General features: G+C 41.9%; 1 protein-coding gene across 6 annotated transcripts in view; it reads left to right on the top strand.

Moving 5' to 3' along the window:
* Window positions 1-10,315, top strand: part of cux1b (cut-like homeobox 1b) — a 68,007-nt gene extending 57,692 nt beyond the window's left edge. For 4 of the 6 annotated variants that reach the window (XM_037774629.1, XM_037774630.1, XM_037774628.1 and 1 more), the window contains one exon: window positions 295-5,561. In XM_037774629.1, the coding sequence (XP_037630557.1) occupies window positions 295-799 (505 nt within the window). In that variant the 3' untranslated portion in view covers window positions 800-5,561. Of the gene's footprint in view, window positions 1-294; window positions 5,562-6,467; window positions 6,672-7,932; window positions 8,040-8,146; window positions 8,264-8,386; window positions 8,471-8,910; window positions 8,968-9,047; window positions 9,129-9,223; window positions 9,289-9,379 lie in introns of those variants that run through there. The other 2 variants (XM_037774631.1, XM_037774632.1) reach the window with 2 other exon arrangements.
* The last annotated feature ends 12,547 nt before the right edge of the window (window positions 10,316-22,862 follow it).

The following is a 22,862-nucleotide window of genomic DNA, read 5'->3' as shown; positions in this document are numbered from 1 at the left end:
TTTATTGAATTTATAGGTTTGCAGTTCCTAATATTATCTGTGTAGAAGTGAATTTTCTAGAAAGGTTTTTGCAGTTGTCTGTGTGTGTGTGTGTGTGTGTATGTATATAATAGATGATGTTGTATTGGTAAATAAATGGGTATTGTCTAAGGATGGACTTTAGTTCCTGCCCTGTACTCATAAAAGGACATTAGTGCACTCGTACAATGTTTTGAGATCAGTAAAATGTGTTGCGTCTAACAAATTGAATTTCAAGATTTGAGTAGCGTGACTGAACTCGTGTGTCTCTACCAGGTCACGTATCCGGCGAGAGCTCTTCATAGAGGAGATCCAGGCAGCTGGAGGGTTGGGGCCTGGCAGCGAGGGGGGCTCCCCTTCCCTCCGCGGGTCCAAATCAGGAGAGGGGGACAGCTGTGACGGGACAGAATCTGAGGGCACGGTGGAGACGCGCCAGGGACTGGGCCTCGGCCTGGAGGATCACAGAGGAGCATGCAAAGACGACATGGAGGTCGAGTCTGAGGCAGGGGGCTCTAATAACTCCCCTGACCAGCTAGACTGCACCACCTCAGGCTTAGCCGGGCCGGGCTCCAGCTGTGGACAGGGTGGACTGGGGCTCTTCAGCCTCACAGAGGCATCCTCCAGTGGCTCTGCCTCGAGTACTAACATCCCAGCCTCTGGCCCTGCCAGAAACCCCAGGGACAACAATCTGCGCAAGAAGAAGGCAGCCAATCTCAATAACATCATCCACAGGCTGGAGAAGGCTGCCAGCAAAGAGGATCCCTCAGAGTGGGAGTTCTAGCTCCCCCTGACCATCCTTCATCCCTCTTGTCTCATAACCTCACGACCTCTAACCTTGGACCCCTCCTGCTCTGTTCCAGTTGGAGAGTGGACACAGCCAAAGTCAAGCTCAGCAGCCATTTTTATTACATAGAAGCTTTCCGAAAAGAGGAAAGAAACAAAGAGTGGTTGGCAAAACCCTTAAAAAGAAGATTTACTGAATACCTAGAAGAACAAAATAAGAGAACTTACGTGTCTCTCCGTTTTTTTTAAAACTGAGTTTTGTTTGTTTTTGTACTGAGAAAAGCACTTAGCCGTCCTGCTGGCCTCCGGCCCTGCTGTACCTCCCCCCTATCACCAGCCACTGGTGCACCAGACTGGTTAGTCCTGAGCTGGGGTCTGACCCACAGCTGGGGTTGAAACCTGGACTCAGTAACACAGGCAAGGCCTGACACAGCAGCTGTCACAGTGATAGACACTGATAGATGATAGATAGAGACAGGAACTCTCTTACAAGAACTCTCACTTTCTTAAAGGAGATTTTTTCCGCTCTTCTTCTCACCTCCCAAGTGTCCACAAACCTCCCCTCACTCAGTGAGACGCCTCATTTTTCACACTGTAGAGTGACTGTTACAAACCCTTTGCCTTTTTCACTCACTGCGTGTGTGTGTGCGTGTTTGTATGTTAGGGGTTGTGTCAGTGTGCACCTGTTTGTGTGTGTGTATACACGCCCAGAAATGGTGTGTACGTGCGTGTGTGTGTTCTCTTCTCAATGGCAGCATGTTTTCTTTTTATCTCACTCCTACACTCTTAAGAGGGTAGTGGAAGGCCTGCCGGCTGAGCTGCCATGGTTACTGATGTAAGCGAGATGAACTTTGACCTGTCGTGTCCCATATCCTATCCTGCTGACAGCCATGTGATGGCCAGAAGGATCTCTAATTCCTCACCAACACGCGCACTCATTTGAAGAGGAAGGATGGAAGGAACCCTCCTTTTGCCTCCTTAAACCCTTCTTTTAAGGATGAAGGATGATCTCTTTTTTTTTTCATATTGCAATTTGGTTGCCAATAAGAGATTGCACAGTCTATCGACTCTAAAGAGTACAAAATAGGGAATTTTAGGAAGCATTTTTAATTAGTACAAAATAAGAACAGAAAATAAGAGAATAACAAGTTACTGTTTTTAAAAAAAAAAAAACCTGAATTAGAGTGGAATAATGTTGCATTATTGAAATACGATACCATGAATTCACGTAGTACTGTAGCTGTCTGACATGGTGATACTATACGTGTCTCTTTGTTGTTTTTTAGGTTGTGCACGTCACAGCTTTGACCCAGCACTGGACCTGCTGGGTGTGTGTGTCTGCACCACCGACAAAAAAAATTCTCTGTTCACAAACACACATCTTTTTATAGGCCAAATCAGGAAGAGTGTGTGTGTATGTGTGTCTGCGTGTGTGTGTGTGTGTGTGCATTTGTATTTGCCTGCATGTAAGTCAGGGTCGAGGTCAATTCACTACAAATTTAAGATTATCAATAATGAAATTCTTGACTGAAAAAAATGTGTTTTATCGCATCAACGTAGAGTACTTGATTAATCAGTACTTTGCGTTGATTGAAAGTGAATTCACCCCAACCCTGGTGTGAGTAGTTACCACTCTCCTCCAGTCTATCCTGTATCCAGGGATGTTTTTGCATTGAATTCTACTGTATACACTACAAATTATAAGGCATATCACCTCCTCCCTGTCCCACACAAGCCCTCAGTGCCTGTCAGCCTACTGCCTCCCCTTTGTGTGTGTGTGTGTGTGTGTGTGTGTGTGTGTGTGTGTGTGTTTGTGTGTTTGCGTGGGTGCATGTACACACACGCCTGTCAATACATGCGTGTGCACAAGCGCGTGCGATTGAGGAGCGTGTTCAGTGTTTCCAATGAGTGGGGTCATATTTCGTATCTACTTGCACACACTACTAGTGCACAACTGACACCCTTCTTTAAGCTGTTTGATGCGTTACCATTACATTAATCTTCTCACAAAAGTAGTGTAATACTATGATTTACTGTAGCTTGGTTTTATTGCTATTTTTGCATTTATAGTTTTTTGGTTTTTATTCTGCTTATTTATAGGTGCTGTATTTTTTCATTTAATGTCTTATCATTTGAGTTGTCTATTTTTTAAGGGATTATACTGTTCCTGAGGGCAAGTAACATTTTTATTAGACGTATAGACTGCCGGCAGTATTGGTTAATATTTACAAAGATGTACTAGTTCTCATTTGTTTGTATATTCATGAATCCTAAAGTTTAGTGTCATTTCAATAGCTTTGAAAAAAAATAATGTGTTTGCTACAGTTCATGCTCCCATAAGCATTAAGCTTTTACACACAACAGTTATGCTCTTAAAATTGCTAGCTAGAGAATCAAAGGACATATCAAGATCAGTGAATATATGATAGCATATCTCTTTTTCCTGTTTTCTATCCTCCGATTATTCTTTTTTTTTCGGCTGTTTCTTGAGCAAGCCCAACACTACCGCTCGGCAGGGCATGCAGCTTTCTTTAGATAGAGGTCACCCCACTCGGTAATCACGTTAAACATCATTTATTGTCAAATAGGTCAAATGAAATTAACCTAGACTTGAAAAAACGCAAGTTAACTTGAAAGAGGTCATATCTGCCAAATTGAGATTAGAGAAGTGTACCAGCTAGCAGGAGGTGCTGCATCAGATTGAACAGATAGCCAGCCTATGATTATGCAGAATTTCTATTGCAGTCCGTAAACGAAGCACTTATTAGGATCTTTTTTGAAGACTTAACTTGGGACAGGGTCTGCAAACACTACAACAAGAGTACGAGTCCTGGGATCCTGGGAAATGTATGCCTTTTTTAAAAAAGTGGTTGTGAACCAAGCACAGACTCCTTCTCCGCATCCTAACACTAAAATTAAACCATAAGATAGCTGTACCCGTGTTTTCTACGTGATGAACTGTATTCTCATACAGTAACCCCCCGTATTTCAAACTCCAGATAACTGTGTGACAGAAAAGGGCCGTCGTCCTGTACAGTTGTAGATATTATGAGCACCTGTTTTGGTTTTTATCCAAAAAATGTCCTCAGTCCATCCTTAAGCCTCCCCCCTTTCCCCTGAATGTACATCCAGATGTATTCACAGCTTGTCAAAAGATACCGATAACCTCATTGCACTGCATTACGATGCATTAGCTGAAATTGGATTTTCTAGTGTATCAAATAATTGTAAAAAAAAAAAATCCTCAAAACATTGGCGCTTCCTGCGGACGACTGATGTGAAACATCCGTCTTCTGCAGAATATCGAAGGTTTATCGCCTTCTGTTGGGACTGCTTGGACTGGACAACCACAATGTGTTTTTAATGGTGATGAATAGCTACTGTAAAGTATATAAGCACTTAACCCATTTGCCATTTTATAGCCAGATCCATCAACTCACCTAAACCACGTGAGATCATCAGATTTGTGCCTTTAACTGCCAAGCAGGGCACCAAACTAGTGATGTCATTAGATGTCGACGACTTCACCCAATTTGTTCGTAATATAATCCCGCGTCTTGACCCAAATTAATTTCTCATACGCTTCATATTGGTACTTTTAAAGTCAGCTCTCTGGAGAGGGTTGTATATAATTCCTGGAGTGCAGTGAAAGAGTAAAAAAAAAAAAAGGAGACAAGCTTGTGTATTCTAAATGACTGACGTGTTTCAGTCTGGGTCTTATTTCAGACAGTTGTTTTTTTTTTTTTTTCCCCACAATGCATTTCTTACGTTGTACATAACCTTTAACTAGCAGTGAAAAGGCCAGAGCATTGAATGAAGGAGGAAGCATGCAGAAAAACAGCGTACACTGTAATAACACTGAATTTATTCATAGGGCATTTTGTATTTTTCTGTTTGTGTCAGGTTTGCTGTGACATTAATAACGGCACTACAGGTATTGATAATGACGTGTGCCAATTCTAATGGTTATTTGGACAAAAGAGACGTGTAAATACAGTCGATCAAGTAGCTATTGAGTCACTATTGTCACAGTATGCTTTTGTTTTGAAGGCAGGAGGAGAGAGAAGGGACGATTCAGGACTTTTCCATGATCCACAGATATTTTTCTACAAATTTAAATCAGATGATTCTATACACTGTTGAATAACATTGTAAAGGTGTAACAGATGCTGTATATCATATCATGTTTTCTGAAGTCGTAAAGCTTTACTGTATGATCTGTTGAAGTAGTGGTTGTTCATTTTGACACATTAGTTGTAATGGAAAGCCCGAACAGCAGCACTGGTCACCATATTCAGGAAAAAAAAAAAAAAAAAAAGAAAGAAAGAAAAACCTCAGATGTTTTTTGTAATACTTTTAGAAATATATCTTATGAAGTGGGTTTTGTAAGGAAACACTTTCCGAAATCAGTGGTGCTGTAAGCTGTATGCATAGCACACTCAGTAATACATCCACACATAATACAGCACAATACACTCATCCTTTTAAAAAAAAAAAAAAACTCCACTTTTACTTGCGTGCTTTTATTTTTTGTTTGTTTTTTCGCTCACCTCTCACATTGGCTAATTTTTAAGTCTTAAACCATTTCCTCTTATCTCTTCAGTCATGCTTAACCCCCCCCCCAGAGATCAACTCTGGAGCGATAAAACATTTCAGTGAATGCTCGCGAGACTTAAAAAAAAAAAAGAGGAAGCAAAAAGCCAAATAGTGAAGTAGTTATCCACCTCTGTTGAAAGGTTGCTGACAGTTTTCTGAATGTTGCTACCTTGTGTCGTCGCTTCAGTTCACCCATAGCTTAAAACCACAGTGTAGTCTGACAACCAAATGACCTGGGGGAGATTATCTTCACCCCCCCCCCTTCCTTTTGGAAAGCTTTAAGATGCTTGTTGAGGCTTTAGCGAGTTCAGAGTGTTTTTTAGATGATTTGTTCCAACCTCGTCATCAACAATGTGGAAGTAATAATTCTCATAACTTCTCCCACTGCTTATTTTTGTGAGTGTGTGTGCGCGTACATGTGTGTTGTAGTACAAAAGGCTGCATGACTGTAAAGGGATGGTTAAGATGTATTTTTTTTTTTTTTTTTTTTGAAAGTTGTTTCCCTAGCACTTCTGTCACTCCTGAGATGCTTTTTTCCTCCGTTTCGGGGTCTCCCTCCCTTTCGTTTTTCCTCATGTATCATTGTTTTCTTTATCTTTCTATTTACTAAACGTATCATGTTGTTTGTTCTCAGCACTGTAAAACAGTCCCTTCTACAACATTGAAAAGCAATATCACTGTATGAAACGTTCACAATGTATTTGTTATGATTGACATTTGATTCATCATCATTATTATTCACATGCACCCTAGGTGTGATAATTGAAGTAAATCTCTTTTATACAAATACTAAAAGTGTGCTGTGGTAGTTTGTTGTTTTCTTTGCCAAAAAAAAAATCTTGTTGGAAATGTACATGGATGGTGAAATAAGTATTCTCAGAGAAAGAGATGAGTTAGAAAAGCCAGGGAAGGTGTGTAGCAGTAATCTTACAGTCATGTTGTGGATATTGGACTTGCCATTTACAGCCTCCACAGGTGAGCTATTTTGGGAACTATAATTAAAATCTGAAGACAAAAACCGGAATAGAAAAAAATAATCCATCTTCATTTTTTCTCTCTGCTCTCAACAGGCCGCTATGCGGAGCTGCAGGTGGAGTTTTCGGCCGCCGTGCGGACCAGCGCGGAGCAGAAGGAGCTCATCCTGAAGCTGGAGCATGACCTGAGCACCATCCAGGCCATGTCCTCCCTGCCGCGCCCCGACGCAGACGGGTCGGAGGTCGGCAACATGGAGAACATCCCTGAGCCGATCAAGGAGGCCTCTGCCATGTTTGCTGGTATGTCCCTGGATTTGCAAAGTTGTTTAAGGGACTGTGCAAAAAGTATTGTGGCCGTGTTTTCTTTGGACCCTCCCCTTGACTAAGACGAAAATTGCAACAGCATCCCCACAATATCTCAAAGTTATGTAGCACTTTTGAACCGGTACAATGAAGTGCACACAGAATTTAAAGTGATGTACTCCTTAATTGAAATGCATTCATTTATTTAAATGCAAACCTTTAAAGGTGCTATTGAAAAAAAGTGATAACATTCAGCCTCTAGATATTACATTCTCCCTCCCACGTTCCATTGCATTTACTTCACAAGTCGTTGCCGGGCACTTACCGTCAATCTCAGCCATTTATCAGTTTTTAGTTATCATCTATTAAGAGCTAATCTGCTTCATTAGGACTGTGTGGATGTGGTTTGATCAGATTTGATTAATAGTGGCCCTGGAGACATCAGCCAACAACCCCCAAGACTGTCGACACATACTGATTCAATTATTACTAAACTCTGCCCCGATCACTCCTATCCAGTGAGAAGAGCACAAAAAGAATAATCCCTCATATGAGATAACAGAAACTGTTTTAAACTTTGACAGAAGATTCTGTGTTCATGTAGAAACCGGTCCGTCATAATAAGAAGCTGATTGAGGAAATAAGTCTTCTGGGGCCTTTTAATTAATTGCATGGACATTCACATGCTGGCAGGAACATTTCAGTTAGCTGCTCAGTAGCGTCAAAAAATGCAAAATATCATGGCAAGACAGATGATTAAACATTTAGTCCTGAAAATAATTATTTGAATTTGGGCATTTTTTTCTTTTAAAAACTATGAATATGAATTTGTATGTCATTTTAGTTGCATTTTCATTCTGTTTTTTCCCCTCTACATCTAAAAGAAAGTCAAAATCATTGAATCTTAACTCTTAAACTAAGACAAACTCTTTTGAATTAATCAACCAGCTTTGAGGAGTGTGAAATTTCCTCACTGAAAAGTCTTTGAGTTTAGAGCACGTGAATGTGGTGTCAATCCTGTTTGAAAACTACAAACTAGCCTGATTAGAGTGATTTCAGTGCTTCTTTCTTTCCTTTTCATGTGACACTCAGAGTCTAGTTTTGATTTGTTCACTAGAGTTAGAATGACACATTCTGTCTGCAAATAAAACAGATAATAGCATCAGATTTAGTCAAATTTACCTGTTTTCAAATTATTGTTGATCATGCATATTCATAGAGGAAGTAAATCATGGCATTGTATCTGTGTTACCTCTAGGATTGGGCCCCCATCCTGAGCTTCCTCAGGGCCAGATGGACTCTCTGCTCTCCATCATCTCCAGCCAAAGGGAGAGGTTTCGCTCCCGCAATCAGGAGCTAGAAGCTGTGAGTCACGATCTCTTTCTCACACGAACACACATACAGTATTTTCCTGTGTCTTTTTTCTGTGAGAACTAATTTCTCATCTGTGTGTTTTTCTCTGTCCCCTGCAGGAGAACCGCTCCATGCAGCAGACCATGCAGGCGCTGCAGAGTGAACTGGACAGCCTGAGAGCAGACAACATCAAACTCTACGAGAAAATCAAGTTCCTGCAGAGCTACCCTGGCAAAGTGCGTCAGCGTGTGTGCATGAATGAATGAATGTGTGATGTTCTTGTTGATTTGGTGGAATCGGAACCCTAAAATATTTTTGCAGGAAAACTTAGATGTGTGTGTGTTTCTTCTGTGCTGTAGGCTGGAGGCAGTGACGACACCGTGATGCGCTACTCCTCCCAGTACGAGGAGAGACTGGATCCGTTTGCCTCCTTCGGCAAGAGGGTACAGGACACACCTCCTCTCACCTCACCTCCTCTCTTAAACTCTCTGAAACCACCTGTCATCTCTTGGTCCATTTTTATTTTTCAACATGTGTATTGAGAAAGGGGGTGACTCAGAAAGTTCTAGTTTCACCATTTTTAACGCTGTCACACAATTGATAATAATACAAGTCTCATTATTTGGGCTTTGTTGAAAGTCATTCTGGGAAATGTAGGAGCTGAATTAGAAAACAAATATATTCTACGGAGGGAAATAAACACCTCATTACTCAAAATAACTCACTGAAGCAAAATGCACTGAACACCACAGACTGGCAGTATCTAAAATATAAAAAACATCTTAAAGTGTATTTTAAATACCAAAACATTGTTCTGCATGTATTTACACTTTCCAAAGATGATATGTTTTTGTCGTTGAGGCCTTCTACTCTGTGTTTGCAGGAGCGTCAGCGCCGCTACCTGAGCCTCAGTCCCTGGGATAAAGCAACTCTGAGCCTCGTAAGCCTCAAACACACACTCACACTTTACTTTATGTTTGATGCAACCTCTAGACTAACCCTGTTTTTCTGTCTTGTCAGGGTCGTGTGATTCTCTCCAACAAGATGGCCAGGACTGTTGCTTTCTTCTACACCCTGTTCCTGCATTGTTTGGTCTTCCTGGTGGGTCTCCTTTCAACACCCTGAGGAGCTTCTGATACATCAATAGCTCTGTGTGATCAGCTTCAGTGATCTTAACTGTTGTTTTTTTTTCCTAGGTGCTGTACAAGACGGCCTGGAGCGAGAGTATCGGTAGAGACTGCTCCGCCTTCTGCGCTAAAAAGTGAGTTTGTTCATCCATTTGTTCAATATGCCTTTTCAATCACATGAGCAAGTACCTGATGCAAGTTTTTTAATGTCTCTCTCACTCCCAGGTACTCTGACCACCTCCACCGTTTCCATGAGAACGAGCAAAACCTTTAAGCTGGTTCAACATTCAGCAGCGGCAGCATGCATGTCCTGCATAAAAGTTGACCTAATCATCATGCTCCTCATGAAGATGGGAGCTTTTGCTTTTCTTTCTGCAGTAGCTAAAATCTCCACTAGGGGGCAGCTTAGGGCTGTAAATCAAAAAACAGATTCTTCTTGTTTTCAATTCATGATTCTTGATCTTTAATAAGTTGCAATTAATATATAAGTATCTAGCAAAACTATAACTTAAGGTTCCTTTTTATACTCTTAACATAATACTGTAAGCCAATCATTAATCGTATTATGTCATTTGTGCCGTCGTAGCACAAGTTTAACGAAGTCAAGATTGTGTTTATCTTCCTGTACCAAAGGGACCACAATAGCCACGTTGTTGGTTTTTTTTCTGGGTTTAGCTGGAATTTAGAATAATTATATAATTGAATCCATATAAGATAAAGTTGATATAAGATTATAGGTAACATGGTTAACATTATAATTTATGTTTGATTGAAGAGTGTGCTGTTTAACGTGGGTTATTAAGGAAGAGGTCGTGTTTTTAAGAGTTTACGGTGGTGGAACAATATATACAATAGTTATAAGTTTACTTGTCATTCCTCTGAGATTTGTCCTACTTGAGTTTGACTAATATGATTGATTAATTAGTAAGTACAGTTTTAATGACTTGTGTCTTTGGCGCAGAAATCACCTTGTTACTGTTAATATCTAGAGATTAAGAGATGAGGGTTTGCAGCAGTAATACACTAATGATTACACTAATGGTTACTGAGTCTATCATCCTAATAGTCTTCTACTAGACAGATTACTGTGCATGTTTACCTGCTTACTTCTTTCTTTTCTGACATTGCAGATATATTCCAAATAAAGACTATGCAGCAATTTTTCTTGTATCATTTTAATGTAAAAGGTTGTCATTGTCATAGTGAAGATAGTACGGATAGGCTCATGTTGGGTTACCGTTTGTGAACGGCCCTCACACAGAATCTATTAATGAGAATAGTTTTGCACTTTGCAGCAAGGTCATTTGATTTGCTGTTTAAAGTAACAGTGTGTAACATTTGGGTGGATCTTTTGGCAGAAATGGGAAACAAGTATGTTTTCTTTAGTGTATAATCACCTGAAAATAAGAGTCATTATGTTTTGGTTACCTTAGAATGAGCCGTTTATATCTACACATGGGAGCGGATCCTCTTCACGGAGCTGACCGCCATAATTCTATAGTAGCCCGGAATGGACAAACCAAACACTGTGTTAACTTTTCCTGCTTAGGCCGGAGTCAATAATGTTATTCGCTCAGGAGTTAACCCCCGCTGTCACTCCACTCAGCCGCAGAGAAACAAGACACGGGAAACTTCTGTTAGTCTTGAAGAGCTGCAGCATTTATTTCAACTTCAATTTCCACTGAACATTCACTTGATATTCTCAGAGCTAAACTAACTTGTTCTCTTGCACACATTCGCTGCCGCTCTCTTCACCACTCACTTCCCATGTAGGAACTCACTCTAGATACTCACGCGGTCTCAAGATATTCCGTCTTTTTCTTATTGTCAATCTCATGAAAAGACCCAACAATGAATTCATCCTACTAACATGTATCATCTGTGTAGCCCAAGCACGATACTTCTGATTCCTCTGTGACAAAGAGCCAGAGGTTCTCAAACTCTTTGGATGTGTAAGGAAGTTAAAACTGGTCCTGTGAATTGAAGGGATGGGGGGGCAACTACTTTTTAATTCTGAATTGACACAACAGCGACAAACAGAGGGTTTTTGTTACTTCTTAGTGGCAGACAGCGGAGAAGCACTTCACAGTAGTATGTGGTACCGAGAGTCAGTGAGAGATTTTAACCTCTGATAGACAGGAGGTGGGATACTCAGCTTTGTTGCTCAGGCATTCCTAATCATCTGGCCTTGCCTTATTGATAGTGCAGGCAGGATGATGGTGACAGTGCGGGGTTAAGGGAGATATCAATCTACCGGTACTCACTATTCCATCCCCAACCCCGCGTCCAACCTTCCGAAACACTAAATCTATCAATCTCCTCCAACTCTCAGATATGCTCTCTAGTGCTCTCCCCCTGGAATCTGCCCTCACCTGACCTGATGATCTCACCACTCCACCCTGTCTGCCTCCCGCAACACACTGACCCCTCTTAAAACAAAAACTGTGTTCTTCAACACCTTTGCACCCTGGTTCACTCCTGAGCTCCGCACAATGAAACAGACTTGGCCACCAAGTCGACCTATTCGCCAAGAAAACATCACTCACTGTCTACCAAGAAGCCTACAAAGTCCACCTCTCTGCTTACAAAGACGCCCTCACCGCCGCCAAGTCTGCCTACTTCTCCATCATCATCAGTGACTCCAGCTGTAACCCCCAAGCCCTCTTCTCTACAGGAAATGACTTCCTCAAGCGCCGTGCTGGTGCCTTCTTTACCACTACACCTGAACACTGCAATTCATTCCTTCAGATTTTTTTGTTTTCAATGACCTCTTCATCTCTGCTGTCACCGTTGTCCTTAACATCCTCATCCTCCTTCTTGACCTGAGTGTAGCCTTCGATACTGTCAATCACAACATCCCGCTCTCCAAACTTAAAGGGCTCATTATCGAAGGCACTGCCCTCAGCTGGCTCCAGTCCTACCTCACCAACAGATCACACTTTATCTCCCTAAGCAACCACTCCTCTGTCACTTCCACAGTCACACAAGGTGTTCCCCCAGGTTCCGTACTCGGCCCACTCCTCTTCATCATCTACATCCTCCCTCTCAGTCAGACTAGCCGCCATTTCAACCTGGACTTGCACTGCTATGCCGACGACACCCTGATATACCTCGGCACCAAACTCGCCAGAACCCGCCCTTCTCCCACATCAACTCCTGCCTGTCTGGAATAAAAGTCTGGATGCAACAAAATTGTCATACTCAACGGTGACAAAACTGAACTCATACCTCATCGGCTCCAAGTCCATCCTTAGCAGAATCAAAGACCACATACTCACCACTGATGGCACCACTGTTTCCTCTTCATCCCAGGTACGGAACCTCGGCGTGATCCTTGACTCCACCCTCTCCCTTGACGCCTATATTCGCCAAATTGTCAAATCCTCTGTCTATCTCCTTCGCAATATCACCAAGATCAGGCCTCTCTTCTCTTGCATGCTCTGTTGCTGTAACACTGATCCACACCTTCATTTCCTCCCATCGTGATTATAACTCACTCCTCTACGATATCAGTGCTAGCTCCATCTACAGACTCCAACTGGTCCAGAACGCATCCGCCAGACTTCTAACCCACATCAATTCCTGTCTCCCATCGGATCAACTACAAAATCCCAGTCTTCACCTAATGGTCCCCCCATTACCTCGCAGACCTCTTCTCCCCCTACCAAACCCTCTTAGTCCCTCAGATCAACCTCACAATGCCTCCTCTCCACCCACAAGTCCAACCTTTGCAGCTTTGGGTACAGAGCCTTTTCCAGGGCAGCTCCCAGGCTCTGGTACTCCCTCCCGCAAGACGTTAGAGACTGAGTCTCTCCCAATTTTCCAATCCCGCCTCAAGACCCGTCTCTTCTCCACTGCTTTCTCTCAGCCCCATGAGTCACATTGTCTGTGTTTGTCTCAGCACCGCTCCTTAATGTAAAGCGACTTTGAGTTCTTGAAAAGCACTATACAAATTTCATTTATTATCATTATTATATCTTCTTCTTGCCAGATAATATCTTTGCAGCCTGGTACAAGGTCCAGTTGTTGAAAATCACTGTCATAGAGCTCCATTGTTGTCCATTAAAACACATCAACGAGCCACACAGTTGCGCTGAGTGACATGCTCCTTCATCACCATGAGCAGGGGCACTGTAGTTTATTTTGATTCAATCCCAATTTCCCAAACACACAGTCGTGCTGCTGTAAATACTCACTAGAGCACCAAATGTGTATCAGTTCGCAGCTGAAAATAGTCCCCAATAAATGCACTATTTACCCCTGTTTGAGTAATGTTTGTAAAAATCAACAGTGCCCCACTGTTTTATAAGAAATTGCTGAGCCTTTTTAAAACATTAAAGTATACGTATAGTCATAACTCATTTTTAAAGGCCTTCAGTAGGAATGAATGGGCAAGGAGACACAGACCGGCTGGGGATGTCTTAAGTCATTATTAGTATTGGTCTTTGCATGGGATTTTTTGACAATAAGAAAAATATAGAATTTCACCAGCCTTATTTAAACAAATAGTAATATTACAATAGACTGTTTTACATAAGTCATGATGGTAAAGAGACAAATGTGGGTTGATAGTGAGCACTCAGTGAGGAAAAGTCTGTTTAACAGCTGAACCAGGAGGAGGAAAAAGGGGAAGCGACTGACTGATGTCTGCTCTGCAACACACACACACACACACACACACACACACAGATGGAATAAATGTGCTGATCGGTGACTCGAGCATCATAGTCCCACTGATAGCTGCCTGCATTTGAGTATTAGACTGCATTTTTCATGAGAGGCCTCCTCTTAAAGAGCAGCTCAGCTCACAGCCATTAAAGACTAACAAGACTGGCAGACCACACACACACACACACACACACACACTTCCTCCTCCTCCACTTTCCCCTCTATCTTAAGCCCAGTTTTGGCTTATCAATCACAACAGACTCTGAGCTATCTCAGCGCAATTACAGCCTCATTCTCGCCTCCGGAGCAGCGTTCACCTTTAACCCCAAACCTTGGATTCACACACTTTTTTACTTCCCCTCTCCTCTCGCTAACGGTCTCCATCTTTCTTTCCTCCACATCCTTCGTCTCGGCTTCTCCAGCTGCCCATCGACAGCTCCATAAATATTAACAACCTCCATCTGTGGAATAACAAAAGTCTTAAGTAAGCCTAATGGCCTGAGGTTATTTTTACTGCAGTGGACGGGTCACTTCACGAGGACTGATGGGTCAGCAGTTTAATTTTTGCACTGTCATGTTTATTTTGAGACCGTTCCAAGGAGCAAGATGTCATCCTGCAGTGAGGGAAACTAACGGTAACATAGGAGCGTGAAAAGATAATACTGGATTTATTTCAATCTTTCTTTTGTAGTCGAGGGTTTTCTTTTCCATAATGGGTTCAGCAGAGGGCAGTAAAGTTATGCTTTATTATGAATATGAATTATTTAGCTGACTCTTCTGACTCTAGTCCCTCATGTCTGTCTGCTTGCAGCTTCTCTCCGCATCGCCTTTTCCCTACTGTGTTTATTTTATGGCATATAGCATTTAACGTATCCTATTTCCTTTTAACATTCTTAATGGGACGTTTGTGTGAGTGTAATTCCTGTTGTCTTCCTCAAGCTTCAAATATGAAACCACTGACCCCACTGATGGAGGCAAGGAAATTTTCAGGGCTGCAACTAACGATTATTTTCTTTTTCGATTTATTGTTTCAGTTATAAAATGTTCCCATAGTCCAAAGTGACGTCCTCAAATTCTTTGTTATGCATGAAAAAAAAAACAGGTAGCTCCCACTGAGGTCATTAAGGTCAGGTTTTCTATAATATTTCTGGGCCTTAGGGCATTTAAATCACACAAAGAGGAGGAGTTTATATTCTATGTTTACACATTTCAGTTTTTTTCTAAAACTTTGATTGTTTTTTTCAACAAAGTAGAGTAAACTAATATAAACAGGTTTAGCGTTCTCCACCAGAATTAAACACATTGATTTAAACCAGAGTTATTTCCAAAACAAATAAGACAAGCTGGAAGTGGCCCACTGGCGTGGATTAATGCACAGGCTGGTCTAGGCTGCAGCCAAGGGGCCCCATGTTTGCAAGGGTCCCAGATTGGCCAGACTATTTCTAATTATTCAAATATACTTCAGAGAAAAAAAACACATTGACCCTTCTGGCCCATTAGAAACATTAAAAAAACAATTAAGCAGCAGATTGAGTAGATGTGGGCCACATCTAAAGGCAAAGCTGACCTTATGAACCTGGCCCCATGATGTGGCCAGGTTCACAAGGTCAATTTGGTTTTCATATACTACATGGTAAATGGACTTGCATTTATATAGCGCTTCTCTAGTCTTCTGACCACTCAAAGCGCTTTACACTTCATGTCAGCATTCACCCATTCACACACATACACTGATGACAGAGGCTGCTAAGGTGCCAACTTTGCCCATCAGGATCTAATCTAAATACTCATTCACACACCGATGGCTATGCCTTCGGGAGCAATTTGGGGTTAAGTGTCTTGCTCAAGGACACATCGACATGTGACCCGGAGCAGCCGGGGATCGAACCGCCAACCTTCCAATTGGTGGACAACCTGCTCTACCCACCTTCACATCACTGCTACTGGACAGAATGGTGGCAAAATGTCAGAAAGTAAATATGATCGCGGAGCACAAAAACGAAAAGCACAACGGCTGAAAGAACCGGGTGAACCAAGATCCACTAAAGAAAATCCCTAAATTGACTAGATATTCCAAGGGTTAGAGTAAAGACGGTCTCAAAGTTTGTGTACATGCGCAGCCCGGTTGCACGAAAAGGCGAATGAATGACACAATAATGCACAAGGCAAAAGCATGCTATGAGAACGCTGTTCTTGCTTTTTGCGTGTCATTTGTACGCCATGTAATCTGCACTGACTGCAATGTAAATGCATCCACGGAAATATGCTGAATTCAGAGCTAGCGATGGAGAATACAAAGTGAGAAAGACTGCTTATGTTGTGTGGGAGGGGAGATGGATGGGTCCAACAAACATACGACTTTCAACCAGGAGACCGATGTTTTGTTTTGTAAGTTACATTAGTGATGTTTGTGACGTGTTTTCCGTACTTATTTTATGCTGATTCCGTGCGTATTAAACTTAGTTTAGGAACTTATTTTAAAGGCCAACCGTAACATTTTTTCTCCTTCATTGCACCTTACTTTGGTAATGTTAAAGCATGATGAGTAAGGGTGGGGGGCCCACACAAAGAGTAGCCTAGCGGCCCCTGACCACCTTAATCCGACACTGGCAGTGAGTTTTTCACAATTTGGGAATACTCTTAATCGCAGGTAGGCAATAGATTGTATGGCAAACAGGATGTTGGCTAACAGAACAGAAAAGTACAATGTCTGGACCTCTCGTGGTGTTGACACTGCTTTAAACAATATTATTATAATTTAGACTATAATGTAGGAAAATGCAGTTTACAGAAAATGTAACTGAACAATTAAACCAATAAACAATATCTGAAAATGTTTAATTTTCTTTAAGTACTTTTAAAAATTGAATAGAGTTTGGTTCGTGACAGGTTGGATGGAGCGGGGGAATTTGGACTCATGATGACCTCAGCATTTTTAAAAACCACCAACTAACAGCCCAAACATATTCAGTTTATGATTACCAAAAGAAAAGTGGTGCATCATCACATTAAAGAGGCAGGAATCAAAGACTGTTTGGTATTTTTGCTTCACAACTGACGATTATTAGAATTGTCGGTTGATCTTTTTGTCAATCGACTGATCGTGTTGTGAATGAATGAAGATTTTTCTGTTGCAGCTGTTTTCATTGGCGCCTCTGGAGCTGCAGATCAGTCTTGTTGAGAGAGGAGTTATGAACACACTTCATATGAATCCTGCTTTAGCTAGGCAAGGAAGATTTTTTTTTCCTCCCAGACATCCCTCCCATTCAGAGGCATCCTCTCCATTCATTTCTCTGTGGGTGTGAAAATCTCATTCAGAGCATTCACAGAACCAACACCATCCATTCAGGATTTTTCTCCTTTGTGTCTCTAAGTAGCTCAGACCATAAACTGCCGAGGACTGTTGCATGGATACAAGGAGAGTGTGTGTGTGTGTGTGAGAGAAAGAGGGAGTATTGCTGAGGGAGTTTGGCGCCTGTTTGTGTGTTTGGGAGGTGTCATTCATTTTATTTGGGATAAATCATTCAGTCATAATCCCCATTGGAAATGTCTCTGTTCCCTTCTCTCTTTCTTCCTCTCCTCTGTCTGCATGCAGTCGGTTCACCCCCCCTCTTCATCACCCTCCGCCCTCCCCCCATGGGTGTTGCTATGGAAACAGGCCTCCTCTGTCAGGTGGCTCCATGCTGAAGACTCCCCTGCGCTCTGATTTGCTCTGACATCGTCTGGCTGAATCACTCGGCCACGTGATCCCGGATCAGCTAGTCCGGATGCTAAATATGGAGCCGGTCTCTCTCTCTCTCTTATGACCCCCACCTCTTAATGTGCCCCTCCCCACCCTGCCTTCCTCTCACCTCATCATGTGGAAGGTGATAGGAGACGGCGGTGCGTTTAGATCACGTTGATTCACAGACAAAAGACTGTACAGTCATCACAAAGAACAATACACTATTAACATATTCAAATGATGTAATTCACAGCCTCAGTTCTAAATGAATTAACCCTAAAAACATACTTTATACTGTTTTATCAGCTTAATACTTACTCATTTTAAGAGAACGACACATTACTTCTGTTTGGGGCCTCAGAGAGAAAACAGTTTCATATTCTCTACATCTGTGATTGGAGTTTTTATACAGCACTACCTCTCCCAGATCACAAATTTTCTATTTGTAACAGCCTATATGACTTCTAAAAAATGCTATATTTCCTTATTTGGTGTAATAACAATGCTTTATTGTCAATTTGTCACTTTCATCAAATGTACAAGCTCAGTTCATGGCAATGGGAATGGTTACCACTCAATACATGTTGGGTTTTAATAACGTCAGAGGAAAAGAAAGAGAGAAATATTCACATACTTAAATAAAAGTAGCAATACCACAATGTAAAAATGTAAAATCCTGCATTATACATCTACTTAAGTAAAAGTACAGAAGTATTAACACCAAAATGTAATCTAATTCTGCCGTAAAATGTCCCTTGTGAGTGGGATTATATGGATATCTATTATTGAAGTGTTAATAGGTAACATACATTTTAATGTTGTCACTGCGGTGGAGCTGATTGTAATTGCTTTATTCACTGTTGGGTGGTTGATCTATAACAGTACATCATATTTTATAAAATCATTTTAGTGTTTTTTGTTTGTAAAATCTTAATCTGGCAAGTAACCAGTAACTTTAGCTGTGAAATAAATGTATTGAAGTAAAAAGAAATGTAGAAGTATAAAGTCATAGTCTGAAAACTGTATTATAGAGTACATGTACTCACTGTCCCTTAACCTGATACACCATAAAGTTTATTGGCATTCGTTTCCAGCACATGACTCACTGACGTGCTTTCTTTCCTGTTGTTGTTTCCTCGTGTTGTTTACAGTGTCGCTGACAGTGTGGTTTACTGTGCTATCTTGGGCTCGGCTCCAGCAGAGTGGCTCGGATGACATCATCGCACACATCGTGCTTCATCTCCTAACGGCTCAGCGGGAGAAAACACAACCTCAGGTACAGGGTGACACATAAAAACACACACATTCACTCTCACACCTCCGTTTCACCAGCAGGTCATCTGAGGATCAGCGCCGTTCATTTCTTGTCACCTCGGTTGAAACGGTTTCAAGTGAAAGTTGGTGTGACTCAGCTGGCAGACTGACACTTTTGATACTGTGTGATGATGACGACACTGAAACCAGTTAGTACCTCCAACAAACACACACACACACAAACAAACAGGAAATAATGTGTTTGTTAATCAGAGATACTCCAGCTTGAGTGCACATAGTTTGATGGATTTCTAAAGCGAGGCTGGAGTAGCAACTAGGCCAAGAGGTCAACTGCCCCAAGGCCTCAGAAGACTCTAAGGCCCCCAAAGCCCCTGGTTCACTGCATACAACATGTTGCACATAATTACAATACTCACATAAATCAGATTTTTATGTCTAATTATTTTAGAGCGCTCCTGTGTCCAATTATCGTTTTAAGAGCTAAATTATTTTAGTTTATATTTTGTTTAGTCAAATTACCATAGTTGACATACAGCAAACAGGGCATGTAAATTAAATGATTGTTTGTTGTGTGCACTTAATAATATACAGTATTAGCTTGTAGGTGAAATGGTACACACATAATACATTAAGAGCAGGAGGTGTAAAGGGGCCCCTAATCCAGTCATGATCTAAGTGTTCAAAACAGCAGCGGATTAGACTGTTATCAGATCATTAAATGGGCGTTATCAGTGCTTATAAGCACCATAGATGTGGGTCAGTAGGGCCCTGCTGCACCAACTAGTAGGTTTTATCATCTAGTCACATGGTTGATCACCAAAAGAAAGAATAAAAGAAGATGACAGCGACCTCTAGTGACGGTAGTAATTATGACCGATGGTTTTGTCTTTCAGTTTTACAACGTGTTAGAACTTTTAAGTTTTGCTTTCACTTTTACAACGTAGTAGGCATAGTAGGCCCTTATTGACCCACATCTATGGTGCTTATAGCGTTGAGCGATAACGCGTATTTAATGGCCTGATAACAGTCGAATCAGGTGAAAAAATCGGGCCATGGCTAGTAACTCTGAAAGAATATTACATTAAAAGTCACTCTAGTGATTCAGTATTACACTTCCATAAAAGTTGAACCGGACTCAACTTTTGCTGCAATGCAACGCCATCCGGGAAGGCGCTGCGTCGTCCAATCACAAACATGCAAGCGCACATTTTTGGTAGATTACTTTGTAATTTGTGCAACTTTCCAGAGTCGTAAAATCACGTTTGTATTATTACCAATTATGCAGTGTTTTCATGTCTGATATACCAGAGCAAACAGGCCTGACGGTGAAGGGTAGTCATTGCAGGCTTCCTGGTAGTCTTATGAGAATACACTGTTTAGAGCATTTTGGCAAATTTTTCTTCGGCGCTACCCACATAATCAGCTGTGCTGCTCATCCCACAAATGCATGATCCTTACAAGTGGGACATCATTGCAAAGGTAAATAAACAGGCTTTCCAACGATGTAAAATACAATGACCATTAGCATTGTAACAACAGAGAAATAATCCACCAAACACAAGTTTCCAAACTTTGTTTTTCCAGTATAGATCGTATTTCATTGACTCACCGTTATCTTAAAAAACACGCCAACTGCATTGTTTTTACACAGTGAATGAGGGAGTGGACATGGGCATCCCTTATGCATCATGGAAACAGTACCTCCTGTCAGGAACATTTTGTTTTGTTCCCATTTTCACATCACTGCACCTTTTAAATTCTTCCTTTTTGATGCTTCTGTTCCTTCTCTGCTAGATAATTCATCGTGTTTTCCACGAAGCTTCAGGTTACAGCATTTAAAAGCTCCCCACCAGTAATTCATGCGTGCAGCCTGTACATTCACACATGTCTGCTAACGCAGGGTGCAGCCGTGGTGTAGAAGTCGCTCCCATGTTGAATACAACAGAGTTTTCTGTGTTTTCCTGATCAGGAGACAGCAAGGGGCAGTTTCTTATTAAAGCCTGCTGACACATTGATCCTCAAACAGCCTCAGGAGGCCAATCTCCATCTCGACCACTTTAGATGCTTTCACAGGAAATCAGCTCAAAAGCATCTCTTTTTTTCTCTTTTGTCTCTCAGCCTGTCTCACCTCTCTGAATGAGGTGTATATTTGAACTCCTGATCGATGACGCCCACCGAGGAGGTCGTGCTGTTTGTGTGCAGCGTTAGGTTATGGGTTCCTGCTCTGCCATCGAACTGTACTGTGTGTCTGCACAGAGGAAAAAATGGACAAGTCCTCTCTGGAGGACTGAAAACGGTGACCTTTAGGGGTGAGATGGGAGGAATTAAGATAAGTTGACGGCTGCATGAAGGGATTTAGACGTGGAAGTGAAGGGACTGAAAAGCAGAGGTGATGTGGGAGAGACGGTGACGGGTTTGTGGATGACCAGGAGGTCGAAGCGGGCCCTGCCCCCCCGAGGCTCTCGTTGATTCATCCTTCCGGCAGGAAGTGTGTGAGGATCAATAAGAAGCGAGGGTCTCTGGAGATAGACGCAGAGAGAGAGCCCTCGCCCAGCCCAGGTCTCTTTTTGTTTCATTTAGCAGCTCCTCGCTCTCGTCTGGGTTTGAATTGAGAATAATGAGCTTAAAGGTTTCTGTCATCACCATCACGCAGATAATAAAAACAACAATGGTGGCTACTCATTCTCCCACTAAATGGATTTAGATTTATGTTATATAGAGTGGTTCCTAATGTGAGGTCCAAAGAACACTGTGGGTTGTTGAAAAGGTTAAAAGAGGTTACCAGGAAAACATCTTCAGACCACATTTATCAGATGTTTATGGGACCTCTGGTCTGAAGATGATCTGTTCTGCTTCCTAGGAATAAAACTGGCAACTTTTCAATCACATGCTTTTGTTTAATGATTCCTTGACTGCTAATCATTACATGGATCGGTTAGAGCTGCTTAACAGCTAAGCAAAGAGTTTGCAAAACAAGATCACAGTCTGCCGGCTCTGACTGAGAAGCAAACGTAGAGCGGCGGATTTAAGAGGAAACGCTCAGATTAGAGCCGCTTGTCCTCTACGACCACCACCTGTCTGTTGCCTCGCCAGGTTATTGTTTTAGCCCCTTATCCCCACAATGAAGCCACAGAGCCAATCCGCTCAAAGTGGATTAGTAGTGAAGGTTTGCTACGCTAGAGTCACTCACTGAGTGGTAAACATCACTGAGCCACGTGATGAAAAAGTCTCATTTGGCCAAACAACCTGTACGTTACAGTTTTCAGTAAATCAGTTTGAAAGCACAATATTAGTGAGAAAACACACACATTCATTCAGTTAATACTGTGACTGTGTGTGTGTGTGTTTGGACCAGCTGCTGCCCCACGTCAATGTACAGTATGTGGTCAGTACTGCTGATAGGTGTGTGTGTGTGTGTGGACCCAAAGCCCAGTGAAAACAGATTAGTTTTTAAAGGCAACTGTGTTGTGTCAAGTGTGTGTGCTGTGAGAAGGCGATAAAATGTTTTCTTTCTTACATTCACTCATTCATTTCCTGGCAACAAGTCCTCCAATCTATACGACCACATTGGTCGTTTTTTCCTACCCTGTAATACGACCCAGGAGCGTTTCCTTAAATAGCTATCGTTGGTTTAGGTCTAGGAATCAAAACAAGGTGGTTAGGTTAAGGAAAAGATCGACACGTTCTCATCCCAACGTCCCTTGGAGGCTTAAAACTACTACATATGTACAGTAAAAATGTCACTGAATGTTGTGAACACGGGACAAGAACGATCAGCAGATTGTAACGTGACACACTGGACACGAACAGTGGTCTCCCGGATGAAAGCCTTGTGTCTGTTGGACCCATCCACACTGTGTCTCTTTTACTCTTATAACTACGTCACCACACTCCTGGCGCACTTTCTCTGTATGTTTACTGTTGCCGCGGATGAGTTTCATGGTGCGTTTCATACTGACGCTAAAGGGTACCGAATGCCGACGGCCGTGACAAAGCCTCGCCATTTAATGCCCTGGGAATGAGAACGGGCTGAAGAGATTG

This window comes from Sebastes umbrosus, chromosome 7 (genome assembly GCF_015220745.1).
Source record: "Sebastes umbrosus isolate fSebUmb1 chromosome 7, fSebUmb1.pri, whole genome shotgun sequence".
NCBI classification, from domain to species: Eukaryota; Metazoa; Chordata; class Actinopteri; order Perciformes; family Sebastidae; genus Sebastes; species Sebastes umbrosus.
Note: the sequence above shows the minus strand (reverse complement) of the source record. Positions and strands in the feature narration are given on the sequence as shown.